Here is a 14,710-nt window from a genome sequence, read left to right as displayed (position 1 = left end):
TTATTCCCCAGGTCTTAACATGAAATCAGTTCAGATCCCTTTCATATGTTGCTGGGCATGAAGAGAAAATAACACTCATGCTATCAAGTCCTTTATGGAGCCCAATCCATATCCCTGAGGACTTCCTCCCTGGGTCATAGCATGGAAATTGTTGAGATCCCCAAGCTCATACTTCTTGTATGGTAAGAGGTAATCTAAACAACCAACAAGACAACTCTTATATAGATGAAGTATAATAATAACTTCCCTACAGAGAATAGGGACCTAAAATGCCCTGATGTATGGGAGGTGTATACCTGATGTATGGGAGGTGTATACCTGAGGTATAGGTGATGTATAAGGTTTTTACCTGATGTAAATACCGGATGTATATGGGAGGTAAATACCTGATATATAGGAGATGTATACCTGATGTTTAGGTATATACCTGATATATCAGAGGTGTATACATGTTCCTGATGTATGGGAGGTATATATACCTGATCATCTGGAGGTGTATATACCTGATGTATTGGAGGAGTATACCTGATATATGGAAGTGACCCAAAGGTGTTTACTTTATGTTGAATTAAAGGTGTATACCTGATTTATAGAAGGTGTATGAGGTGTATATCTGATATATAAGTTTTTTATCAATTGTCACCCATTTACCCTAGGGAGGGGGTAAATTTTGCTATAGTTTATGGAAATGAGATTTTTCAGTATTGGGGAGGGACAAAATTCCCTGCTATACATGTGATATTTGTTTTTGTCATATCATAACAACAAATAACAATTGTATTACAACTCAGGTGACCTGTTAAGCCCATGGGGCCCTTGTTTTAATGTGCTATATTAGTTGGATGTGTTGATATTGGCTTCCAATAATAATTCCCCTACTTACCTATAATTGGATGGGGGTTACAGGGACATGCTTATTAAGTGTGCAGCAAAATATATATATACTGTGATGGCATCAAAGTAAAGAGAACGACCAGTAAATATATAAGGGGCATGTCATGAAGAAGATGGAAGTCTTTGTTCTGAATGCTGAGATATGTAATTTAAAAGTTCAAATACTGAACACAGTTTTCTTTACTTTCACAGCTGATTATTTCTGCATGTTTCAATATTCTGTTACATTTTCAAGAAGTTCAAATGTAAATGAACATAGACAACTATTATCCTTATTTTTCTGCTTTAGTATTTCTTAACTATGTGGTATTTTGTTTTGTTAACTTTGTGCTATTAAATGTATATAATATCATACTCAATATATACCAAAAAACCCTGCCAAAGTCAAAACAAAGTTCCTTACTTAAAGATTTTGTGCTTTATTTCATTAATTTAGCTGAGTAAAATAGTCTTTTTGCCGTGAAAAACGCCGCAAATAAAATCTCCCTTATTTTCACCTCAATTCCCTTAAAATGATTGTAAAACCCGCTGATTGGTCTCCAAGAATTCTGGCATGTACATGTAAGTGATGCTGATTAATTATATATAATATCTTCCATTGTATATATTTGCAACCAGTCAATATCTTTCTCAACTCCCTGGGGAGCATACAGCCGGTGCTGCCATTTCGGCACTCACAGCTAGCATTCTACATTTCTAGCACTACCCAACCACATACTCATTTACAGCTGAGTAGACTGGAACAAGTGGAGTAAAGTATATTGCTCATGTATCAGTATACTCAATATTTCTCTTGGAAACTGCTTCAATCTTTGGGGGAAAAGTCCAGTTACCATATGCTCCCCTGTGTGATAAAATTAATTTGGAAAAGGAACTGAAATATAAGACGTGGTTCATTTTTGAAATTATAGTTCCCTAGTTTATGATCTAGTGCCAGAAACTTTTCATAAATAAAGATGAGATTAATTTAATCTAATGAAATAGCCTTGCTATAGTGATATGTACACATACATATATATAGTATAAATATTCTTGATAAAAAATTGCCTGTAAAATATATTGTATTGTGAATTTTTTCTTCGACTTAAAATTAACCTAGAGAGGTCAAGTTAGATCAAATGTAAAAATAAGCAGTTAATGTTCTGGGTATAGTAAATTGTATTTCATTACAAATACTCTTCATGTATTTAAGATTTGATTATATCTTGTAGTTTGCAAGATTCTTTACCACCAGGTCTAAATTAACATATGAGAGTCTTTGAAAAATTGGAACACAATCTAAACCAACTTACTTGGGGTGGGTGAGGGGAGGTTAACTAATTTGATTGGTTTGGAGGAACACTGAACAGTTGTACATATACTTTACCTGTTAACTCACAAAATACATGAGCACAAACTTTAAACCATGAATTTATAACACAGGATAATCAGCAGAAATCAATAAAATTTGCTTACAACAAGTGATGTGAATGATAAATTTTGAATCTTTACCTCAAAATTGCTGTAAAATTATTAACCAGAAACTTGGAATAAACGGCATACCCCAGGTGGACACATGTAAACCAAGACTTCCTCATTAATAATATAAAACAAAAACAAATACCCCCCCCAAATCAAACCAAACTAGAATCCTTCAACGAGGCTGTGTACGAAAAATAACATAAATCAAGATGAATTTTAAAATCTCACTTTATATTTGAATATGTGGTGACTGATTATGACAATAATTCTGCGCTCTTACCGAGTTTGGCATCATTACAGTTGCACTACGGGACCCTCACCATATAAATCCTCAGCAAACTACTTTCATTTGTCTCATTCATGTTGAAAATGACGTGCAACAGATTAACAAATGACAGTGATTTCACCAATAAGAACTATTTCTGACCCTTTTACTTTTTGGCCAACAAAAACCAAAGGTCATTTGAATAATCAAACCCAGCAACTTCACAGACATTTCTATAAGTTCCCAATGGCTCTTCGGAACACTAGAGTTTCGTTCGGAAAAGTTTATAACTCGGGATTATTCGAGCCATTTTAGTATATAGTAATGTGTGCTTCCTAATACCAATCTTTTAAAATATATGCGTTAATATGATAATTAATATTTAAATATATCAACTTAACTTATTGATAATATTTTATATTGGTGTTAATTACACTTGCGGTAGAAAAATACGAAACTGTTTGTGTGCAAAGCTAGTTTTTCACAGCTGCCGTTTGCCGGACTCCACAAGTACAGCCCAGACCGGCTAAGAGAAAACCTATCCAAAGATAGAATTTGAAGGTGAATATATAATATGTAGTACAGTTGATAAATTTACACAATATATTTTTTTGCATTAATTTACAGTATAATTTTCAACGAACCACTGTGCATACTGATTACTGTATCATGTTACATGTTTAAAACTATTAACTTATTAAGGTAACCAAAACTAACCTAAACCTTCCAATCCAGGCAGAGATAACGTTATATCATTTGGACAATAATGTACAGTGTTAGGTGTTATGGCAGCCAAGGAGTTCTGGCAAACTAACTTTTCAATGATTCAATATAACCCTGGGACATGCTCACTAGAAATTCAGCAACATATTAATATTGAGCTGGTCATTGGCATTATTATTATGGCTGGAGCACAGGTGCTGGACACAATAACATAATAATATGATATTTAACACCCATATACATGTACAGTATATATACAGTATACACATCATATTATATTAGTTTGTCCAGCACCTGTGCCACCTAAGAGTGAGTTGGAGGGTGCCTGCTTGCATGCTACCGTGACAGGAGTCCGAAATTCTGTCAAAATTTTATAATTCTGGTCAGTAATCTGCAACACCACATGTACACTGATTGCATAATAGCAGTAACACACAAAACAAGAAATATTAAGCAATATAGAAAAGGCATTTTTTGTATTATTGCTATTACCTGGTACTGTATTGATTTTGACAGAATTTTTGACTCCTGTGATGTTACAGTGTACGCACAGAGACATGTAGACCTACATGTATATAATATATATATATATTATATCATATATATGTCTCTGGTAAAAATAAAGGAATCAAAACTCTGGGTAGTTAATTGTAATTTGTATGAAACAGTTTACTTTTAATTAGTGATAATGATATAATAGGGGTGTGTTCAATGCTTTAAAATATATTTTTGAGTCTATGATATTAATTTATCCCATGATATGTTATGAACAGAAGTTAAAGTCAGAGTGGGTTCAGCTTGTACCATTCGTCTTGACCAAACATTTACATACTGATACCAGAGGTGCTGAACACCAACAACATGTACATCTCAAGTGAGTGGTATCTTTACCACTCTTTTAATTTTGGTTATGTGTTGGGAATAGTGGACTAAGGGGTGTTACGGCACGATTTCTTACACTGACACAATTTCTCACCCAGGTGAAAATCCCGCTAAAATTTCTGAGTTCGCAACGTGATTTCTCACCTCTGCACGATTTCTCGGACAGGTGAGAAATTGTGTTAGGAGTAGGCATATTGCCCGTTTCCACCAGTACGAACACTGATTTTGATTTTGGGGGATTGTGGTTATTTAACCTTGTTTATTTAGAAACTACTGTGCAAACTTCAAACTTTTTCAAACTTCAAACTTGTTCGAACTTCAATTTATAGCTCACCCAGTCTGAAGGACCAAAGTGAGCTTATGTCATACCCCAGTGTCCGTCGTCCGTCCGTCAACTTTTCCTTTAAAATGCCACTAGTCCTGAACGACCCAGTATATTTGGACTAAATTTGGCCTGGAGCATCCTTAGGCCAAGGGGACTCAATTTTGTATAAACAGTGGGTGTGGCCCCCATGGGGGCAGAGAAGCGGGGCCCAATAGGAGAAAAAGAGGAAAAAACTTTTTTCATAAATGGTCGGTTTGGACTCCCTGGGGGCAAAGGGGCGGGGGACAATAGGGCCAATAGAGGTAAAACCTTTAAAATCCTATCCTTACATGTATGTAGTCTGGAGCATCCTTGGGCCAAGGGGAATCAATTTTGTATAATCGTTGGGTGTGGCCCCTTGGGGGCAGAGGGGTGGGGCCCTATAGGGGACATAGAGGTATAAACCTTTAAAATTCTTCTTCTACCACAGGGATTTAGGGATTTTGTCCCAATTTGGTCTGGAGCACCCTTGGTCTAAGGGCACTCAATTTTGTATAAACGTTGGGTGTGGCCCCTTGGGGGCAGAGGGGTGGGGCCCTATAGGGGAAATAGAGGTATAAACCTTTAAAATTCTTCTTCTACCACAGGGATTTAGGGATTTTGTCCCAATTTGGTCTGGAGCATCCTTGGGCTAAGGGCACTCAATTTTGTATAAACATTGGGTGTGGCCACCTGGGGGCAGAGGGGTGGGGCCCTATAGGGGAAATAGAGGTAAACCTTTAAAATCCTTCTCCTACCACAGGGATTTAGGGATTTCCTCCCAATTTGGTCTGGAGCATCCTTGGGCCAAGGGGACTCAATGTTGTTAAAATGGTGGGTTTGGACCCCCTGGATGGAAAGGGGCGGTCCCCAATAGAGGAAATAGAGGTAAAATCTCTAAAACCCTGTTTCTATCGTAGGGATAAGGGGGTTTTATCCTAATTTGGTTTGGAGCATCCTTAGGCAAAAAGGACTCGATCTTGTATAAACGGTTGGTGTGGCCCCTTTGGGTACAAAGGGGGGGGGGGGGGGGGGGGGGGCAGGGCTCAAAAGAGAAATTGAGGTTTAAATCTTTAAAATCCTTCTCCTTATGTACCATTTGAGGGATTTTATCCGAATTTGACCTGGAGTATCCTTGGGCAAAGGGGTCTTAATTTTGTATAAATGATGGGTGTGGCCCTTTTTGTGCAGAGTTGTGGGGCTCAATAGGGGAATTTGATGTTTAATTCTTTAAAATACTTTTTCATCTGTACCATTGGAGGGATTGTTTGTAATAAGAATAATTTCCCATGGTTGCTTAATTATCCATGTGAGCGATACAGGCCTTCTGGGCCTTTTGTTTCATTTTATCTCAACATAATATTACAATGGTATACAAAGATATGGTAACATACACAGATTTAATGTATAAGCATGCATGGTTGTACAGAGGGATACAAGTATCATAGTAATAGAGGTGTACTGCAGTTACATATAATACATGTAGTCACTAATGATATTCGATGTTAAGTTTCCGAACAGATTTAAATCATGGCCTATCATTTGCTGAGTCATTTCAGGCTATAACAATTTCTGTTCTGATTTATGGACCACAATAAAAGTTGTTTATTAAATATCTTAATTGTGTTCTTGAAGATGGGGGAAAAAAGGCCAACATCTTCCGCAAAAATGGCTGCTGCAGACTGGCTTCTGATTAGTCGAAATTTATGTATTGTCCAATATCCCTATGTAAAAGTGTGCAGTGTCACTACGAACACTACTGCAATCTGCATTGATTTTTTTATTTGACAAAATGTAACGGTTAGCCGGTTAACCGGTTACTCCGGCGAAAGACCACCAAAATCCTTAACCGAAAAGTCGGACATTTACTTACCCCTTTTGGGAGCCCCATGTTTCCCTGGCTTAGACCTACAAACTATCTGCATCAAATTGTATAGATGCAACCAAAATTGGATAGTTTTGTAATAAAAACAGTGTACAGGGATTACATGTTAGCATTAATTTTGTATACTAATTTAAATACTGACAAAGAGATGTCGCCAACACCATAAAAAATCTGAACATATTTTGAAAGGAAGCCAGAATACAAAGTTGTGAAATATCAACTTTCTGAGATAGAACGCACCTTTACATGCCAGATGTAAAGATAATCTGAAGAGTACACACTTGAATGAGCTAGCATGTCTTAAAACGTTTGTCAAGCAAATTTTGTTCTTAAGAATAATATTACCGCATATCATTGTGAGTATAAATAACTGTAATTGAATCCCGTCTTACTGCATTCCGACATTCGTTGTCCATGACATATAATTACTGAGGTTACGTGCAACTATTTCTTGTGTTAATCTTGAAATACACGAGTACACTATCATGCTAATTAATATATACATGTATGTTTGTGGTGTATGTTGCTGTTTATTATTTGACTACCAAATTGACCGATTAACCAGTTATAATTACTCGATCGGTAGAAGAGTAACCGGTTACAAAAATAAGACCGGTATGACAACCCTAGTATTATGGCATTGCGATCATTTATTGATGCATCACTTGCGACTACTGGGTTAGTTTCGGCACCTTATGGTGTAACGGTTCTTGTTACGAGTAGATATTGTTATACTTTATAATAAAAAAGGAAATGTATGTACACTTCCAGAGCAATGATTTCACATCTGCTTTAGTAAGTTGTGTAAAAATTTGTTTCCTTTGTTCCTTTGGCCAAAGAAAGGTATATTATATCATTAGTTATAATTGTGAAACAAAAAACAAAGGCTTACAATCACTTTTATACATTAAGCAAGCAGATAATCATCTCAATGTGCACATAAATGAATATATAAAGGGTGGTATTTACATGACATCTTTGCAAAGAGCCTAAAATACAGACTTGAAGAGGTGAGTTTTGATGTCTTTCTTGAATTTGGCCAGGGTATTTGACTTTCTAATAGCAGATGGTAAGCTATTCCACAACGTTGCGAAACCCTCCCAAAGCACCGGTTTCCATAGGTCACAGTACGAGATTTTGGGACACACAACAATGATTCTGACTTCGACCACAGTGATCGTGACGGCTGATACAGGGTAACAAGGAAGCTCCTGTAGGTACTGGGGAGTTGTTCCATTCAGTGCCTTGTATGTGTACACCAAAATTTTGTACTGCAACCTGTATCATTCCGGTAACCAGTGCAATGAATACAGCACAGGTGTGATGTACTCTCTCTTTCGAGTACGAGTAACCAGCCGTGCTGCAGTGTTCTGGACCCTCTGCAGATGACTAGTTGGTTTGTCAGATATACCACAGAGCAGGGCGTTACCATAATCCATTTGAGAGGTAACAAGTGAATGCACCAAAATATTGCATGCATCTGCAGTTATAAACTGCCGGATACAGCTGATGTTCCTGATCTGGTAGTAACAGGATTTGGCAATAGCGTTCACTTGTTTCTCCATGTTAAGTAAACTATCAAAGTATACCCCTAGGTATCTTACAGCTGGGACAGTCTCAATATGGCACCGACCTTGAGCTGGAGTGCCATTGTTTGCTGACACTTTGGGGAAAAGACGATTAGTCCTGTCTTTTCTTGATTAGGCTTTAGCATGTTGGCGTTCATCCAGGTACTGATATCTGTCAGACAAGCTTTCAGATTTTCTGTAATTGTATCCCAACTGTCCTGTGGTTTGATGACCATGTAAATTCGCTATAGCATAGCTATGACAGTCTCAATAGTTCTGGCACCGACCTTGAGCTGGAGAGCCATTGTTTGCTGACACTTTGTTGAAAAGACAATTTCCAGTGTCACAGTACGAGAGGCAATATTTTCGTGGTCCTAACATCGACCCTTGAAGAACCCCGAAATCTAGTACTTTGTCATGTGAGGTGGTAGATTCGATGACAACACACTGTCGTCGTTCAATCAGATAAGACTATCCAGCATAGTGCGGTAACAGTCACTCCATAAGAGTATTCCAGACATTTATAAAGTATGCCATGGTCGATGACGTCTAATGCAGCTGACAAATCTAGCATGACAAGCACTGCTCTGCACTTGTTATCCAATGCAGAAGCTATGTCGTTATGTACACATAGGAGGGCCGTCTCAGTTGTGTCTCATGCGGTAGGCCAATTGCAGGTTGTCATGGAGATGTTTGCATGGAGATTCTCTTAACGTTGGGACACAACCTTCTCCAAGATTTTAGACAGAAAAGGCAAATTTGATACTGGGTGGTAGTTCTTCAACTCCTCCTTGTCCATTCCAGGCTTCTTCAACAATGGTCTAACATGTGCCTTCTTGAAACACAATGGAACCTTTGACTCAGCCATTGATTTAATTGTTCATGTTTGAGGTAATCAAGGGAAGCAGTGCTTCAAGACATTGATTTAATAGGTCTGTAGGCAGTGGATCAAGCTCATGGGACTTAGATTGCGAGGTCATGATGATATTGCGCAACTCGTCCTGGGTTGTTGGTGAGAGCTTTGTCAATGGTTCCCCATCAAATTTAATGTCAGCAGTCATGACAGAGATATCATTGTCAGCAGTAGAGTTCACTTCCGATATATTTTTCCTGATCGAGCTGATTTTATTCAGAAAGTAATCACTGAACTTGTTTGACAAGTCTTTTTCAGAATTACAGCTTGGTAGGATAATTTCACCTTTCTGACCCATTACGTTTTTGGTGAGTATAAAAAGCTGTCTATGGTCCTTACCACATTCTTCAATTCTTTCGAAATAATAAGCCTTCTGTGACTGAATGAGAAGTGAACCAACTAGCCGACATTGCAGTTCCCTATAAATCTGTTGGTGAACAGTTAATTTTGTCCTTTGCCACTGTCTCTCTGCTTTTCTACGATTCTGTTTTTCTGCGCGGAGATTTTCATTATACCACGGGGCATTCGAGCACCGAGCAACAGTTTAAGGACACTGAATTCAGAGGAATAACTGACTTACAGTGACCAGCTGTTGTTGGCTTGATGACATGTAGATTCTCGTACGATACTGATGATGTCAGAATCTGTGTTGAAGTATCGTAACGAATCAATTTAGGTGAACTGGATTGCGTTTGAATGTGTTTAAGAAAGTACGGCATGTGCATCGTATGAATCGGGAACAGTATTTTTTTTCATAGTCTAATTGAATCTGTGAAGAATTTACAGACTTCTGTAGCGTATTTCAAAAGTAAATGAATAAATTGTAGATTTATAAACTTACGTGCGATAAGCAATTGGCGGCCTAGTTTCCAGATAAATCAGTTACAGTCATTAATAAATCATTTTTAGCTCACCTGCCCGAAGGGCAAGTGAGCTTATGTCATGGTGCGGCGTCCGTCGTCCGTCTGTCCTCGTCCGTCAACTTTTCTTTAAACAACTTCTTCTGAAGAACGGACAGGCCTAGAGTCATGATATTTAGCTGAAAGCTTTGTTTATAGGAGCCCGACAAAGTTTGAGAACTAAAATGACATTGACCTACTTTCAGGGTCACAGGGGTCAAATATGTCAAAAACTTCAAACGACTTCTTCTGAATAATTAAAAGGCATAGAATCTTCATATTTGGCTGATGGCCTCCTGGGATGGAGCCCAACAAAGTTTGAGAATGAAAATGACCTTGACCGACTTTCAAGGTCACAGGGGTCAAATGTGTCAAACACTTCAAACGACTTCTTCTGAAGATCTGAAAGGTATAGAATCTTTATATTTGGCTGATGGCTTCCTGGGATAGAGCCCAACAAAGTTTGAGAATGAAAATTAGTTTGACCTACTTTCAAGGTCACAGGGGTCAAATATGTCAAATGCTGCAAACGACTTCTTCTGAAGAACTGAAAGGTATAGAATCTTTATATTTGGCTGGTGGCTTCCTGGGATAGAGCCCGACAAAGTTTAAAAACGAAAATGACCTTGACCTACTTTCAAGGTCACAGGAGTCTGATATGTCTAATGCTTAAAACGACTTCTTCTGAAGAACTGAAAGTTATAGAACCTAAATATTTGGCTTGTAGCTTCCTGGGAAAGAGCCCAACAAAGTTTGAGAATGAAAATGAGCTTGACCTACTTTCAAGGTCACAGGAGTCAGATATGTCTAACGCTTAGAACAACTTCTTCTGAAGAACTGGAAGGTATAGAACCTTAATATTTGGCTGGTTATTTCCTGGGAAAGAGCCAAACAAAGTTCGCGAAAGAAAATGACCTTGACTTACTTTCAAGGTCACAGTGTTCAAATATGTCAAACGGTTCAAACTACTTCTTCTGAAGAATTAAAAGGCATACAATTATAATATTTGGCTGGTGACTTCCTGGGATAGAGCTCACCAAAGTTTGCGAATCAAAAAGACCTCAACCTACGTTTTGGAATAGAGCTAACCAATTTGAGAAGGAAAATGACATTGACCTACTTACAAGGTCACAGGAAAAAATATGTCAAGCAACTTCTGAAGAAGAATAAAAAAGCATAGAATCTTATTTTGGTGGTAGTTTCAACAGATGTTGCCAACAAAGTTTGCGAGGGAAATATTTTTAGTGCAATATAATATTTAATGGGATATTTTGCTATGACTGCTTAAATATTCAGGTGAGCGATACAGGTCCTCTTGGGCCTATTGTTATATTATAGCGCTAACGGGCCACCGTAAATGTCTACCGGTTTGTCGCCTCACTGAAGCTTTGTGAACAAAATACATATGGTATGATTAAAAAATAAGGTTCACTTTATCATAACAAAGAGTATCGGACTTGTTTGCATCTCATTTGCAGCTAAAGCATTCCAGTGCATAAATAATTTAAAACATATTCACTTGATTTTAGAAAGCTGGTGACCTTCAACAAGGTGACAGACAGTACGACAGGTATTACATAATATGATGTAAAATGTGTTTAACTTTCCGCAACACTTATCACAGTCTCAGTAATTTTTTAACACTGGTCTGTTTATGTCTCTTCTCGGATCCTGTTGTGGTCTTTTTATTTAGTTTCAAGTTACTTTATTTTGTTGTATATCAAATATTTTTACTCACCTGCCTCGAAGTGTCTGTAATGCTATGCAGTGGTATCATACGTCAGTAGTCTTTCTACCACCTGTGCCAAGCAGTCTTAATATTTGACCAGCAGATACCTTGAACGGTTGCGGAACACTTGACTTAATTACTTTTAAGGTAACTGTGATCTTACATGTTAAAGGTTTCAAACAACATTATATAACAAAAACACTTGTATATGCTATAAAGACCAAAAATGCATTTATTTATATGGACAAAACCTTGAAAATTTAGTCCAATAGTCATAGCATGGAAACAAGTCGTTATAAAATGTAATTTTTATATGTTTTAGGGGTTTAGATCGACTTGCGTTAAAAAGCAATAAATTATATAATAGTATATGAATAAATAGATTGAGAGATAAATCATTATAAATATTAGCACAGACTTAGATCCGTGATAGTAGGCGTGTTGTACCTTGAACTACTACTCAATTGAGAGTTGGGGCGAGAAATTGTGCTGGATGAGAAAATGTGTCACCTATGCCCATATGTTTTGCACAATTTCTCACCTGAGTAAGAAATCGTGCTAGGGTGAGAAATCGTGATGCGACCGCAGCACTTTTAGCATTATGTCTCACCTGGTAGAGAAATTGTTTCTGGGTGAGAAATCGTGCCGTAACAAAGGCTAAAAAACTTGACTGTTACAGACTTTTTATTTAAATAAATTCATCAAAACTAATATTGGACAAAGTCAAAAGTACTACAAATTTACAAACAAATGAAAGATCTGACATTGTTTCTGCTGGGTTGTTTTTGTACCAATGTTTCTTTATTGGAAGATTACTGATAACATCACTGTTAACAACTTAACATGGTAGTGTATCACTCATCATTGGATCACATTCATTTCACAGAAACTTGACAGTATTGTTGAAGATTTACCAATCAGTCATGGACAGAGGTGATTCCAGAGACTTGGATGCACTATTGAAAGGAGCCCATACTCCCTCTTGTGGACAATTTAGTGTGCCTGCATGTGACCATCCAACACGTTGTGCTGACATAGAAAAATTAAAGAGAGGACAGTTATTTTTCCTGAATAACATATCCAGCTGTGTATTTGCAATGTTATGTTCCCTGGCATGTGGATTGAGTATTTCCAATCTGCTGGATCCATTGGTATTTACAAAAGTATCAGATACACCCAAGAAATCTCTTGATCGCTATATACACACCTTAATACATGTCATAAGATGGCACCTGAGTGACTTTTTGGAAAAAGATTCTCCCGGGAGAAAATCTCTTGATCAGGTTAGAAATATGCATAATGCTGTGGCGGAGGCCATGACAAAACAACAACCTGATGAGAAGGTGGTCTTCTCTCAGTATGACATGTCATTGGTACAAAGTGGTTTTGTAGGAGCTATTGTGTTACACCCACAAAGTTTTGCTATTCATCACGCTGTCAAAGATTTAGATGATTATGTTTATCTCTGGAGATTCATTGGAAGTCAACTTGGGATAACTGACCAGAACAACATCTGCTTCCATGGCTACCATCCAACATTTACTATTTGCAAGCAAATTGAGGATAGAGTTTTAATACCGGCTTTAAGAAATCCTCCAAAGGATTTTGATTTGATGGCCAAGGCTTTCACAGATGGTTTAAATAGACTACACTTAGTGAGTGTTTATACCCCAGAAGCAGTGATAAACTTTGTGTTTGACATCATTGGTCAGGACAGAAAAAGACAGTCCATCCCAAATGAGCTCAGGATTATGACTTACAAGCTCATGATGAAATTAAAATTGTATGTTCCAGGATTTCAATTTGTGATGAATAAACTAGTTATGCTCTTTTACAGTTGTGTCGACAAAAAAGGGAGTACGTGCTCGTGATACTATTGTTTACTCTTCTAAAAGTTGCATATTTATTTCATTAGGGTGTAACATGAAATGACCAAATCAATATAGTGCTGACAGTGTTGTTGTGATAGAGGTTCAAATTTGGATAGATATTTTGTTTTCTTACTTTAAAACTGTCGTGTAATACATTTCTACAGATAATAAACAGGTTAAAATGAAAGCCATTCCTCTATTCTACACTACAAATATGGTCCGACAATCACACATCCGGGACACTACACATCACTTATTTTAGAAAAATAACGTTTGAAAAAGAAAAGGAAAAAGAAAAAAGAAACTGGTTTGTTATGGACGGCCGTTTTAGGATAAAATACATAAACTACTTAAGTGCAAAAACTTTTGCACAAAAACTTTTGCACTTAAGTGCAAAAGATTAACACTTAAGTGAAAAAAACTGGACATTAAATGGCAAAAAATCACATAATGGCAAAAACTTTTTCACTTAAGTGCAAATCTTTTGCACTTAAGTACTAAGTGCAAATCTTTTGCACTTAAGTACTAAAAGTACTTAACGCAAAAATACGTCTTTTGTCATTATGTAGTAATCTGTTTACATTATGTACCTTCGCACCTAAGTACAAAAGATTTCCTCTTATCCCTCTTGTCACAATGGATGGTTCCGTTTACCGATGTATTGCGCATGCCCCAGAGGTCAAAATGGCGGCGGAGGTTGAGGTGATTCCGGTAGGCTTATTAGAATTTATCGCGAATGTTAGTTACTGCGACTATCATTGGAATTGTCATGTAGAAAAATTTGGACAGACGTTAAAAGGCAAACATGTTGCGTGGATTCACGACAGAAATGCAATGGTTGGCAGCGTATTAATTGGCAAACTACACAGACTCGCAACGGCCAGCGTAACCTGAATCCTGCGTCATACCACGGACTTAGATACGAAGGTAAATGATATGTCACTTTAGCGGTGTAACAATATTGGTTACTAAAATCATGACAACTTGTGTCGAAATGACGATAAGACGTAAACCCATAGGCCTACCACAGACCTTAAACGATAAATGAATGAGAGGTTAGCCTAATAAATAAAGTTTAGAGTCCTAGAGTAACAAAAAAGTAATAACCATCCTAAATAACTAACATTAAACTACTAAGCTTAGTTATTTAATTTCATATATAGAGAGAGGGAGTGATATTAAGTTTCATTTATATGAAATTTAAATATCTAAATCTCTATTTTGATTACAAAATCACCAAATAAAGGTGTTCTTTTTAAAACATTATTTAAAAAAAA

The 14,710-nt window shown here is 37.1% G+C and overlaps 2 protein-coding genes across 2 annotated transcripts in view; both read left to right on the top strand.

Annotated features, from left to right (window-relative positions):
- The first annotated feature begins 3,109 nt into the window (after nucleotides 1-3,109).
- Nucleotides 3,110-14,710, top strand: part of LOC110446262 (protein angel homolog 2-like) — a 28,156-nt gene continuing 16,555 nt past the window's right edge. The window contains exon 1 of the mRNA XM_021491311.1: nucleotides 3,110-3,181. The gene's annotated coding sequence lies outside the window, so the exon portion shown is untranslated. The remainder of the gene's footprint in view (nucleotides 3,182-14,710) is intronic.
- On the top strand, nucleotides 11,511-13,762 carry LOC110446264. Its single transcript, XM_021491313.1, has 2 exons — nucleotides 11,511-11,709; nucleotides 12,449-13,762. Exon 2 carries the CDS (start codon nucleotides 12,486-12,488, stop codon nucleotides 13,431-13,433), a length of 948 nt encoding a protein of 315 aa, XP_021346988.1. The 5' UTR covers nucleotides 11,511-11,709; nucleotides 12,449-12,485; the 3' UTR covers nucleotides 13,434-13,762.

Source organism: Mizuhopecten yessoensis, unplaced genomic scaffold (assembly GCF_002113885.1).
Source record: "Mizuhopecten yessoensis strain PY_sf001 unplaced genomic scaffold, ASM211388v2 scaffold2671, whole genome shotgun sequence".
In the NCBI taxonomy this organism is placed as follows: domain Eukaryota; kingdom Metazoa; phylum Mollusca; class Bivalvia; order Pectinida; family Pectinidae; genus Mizuhopecten; species Mizuhopecten yessoensis.
Note: the sequence above shows the minus strand (reverse complement) of the source record. Positions and strands in the feature narration are given on the sequence as shown.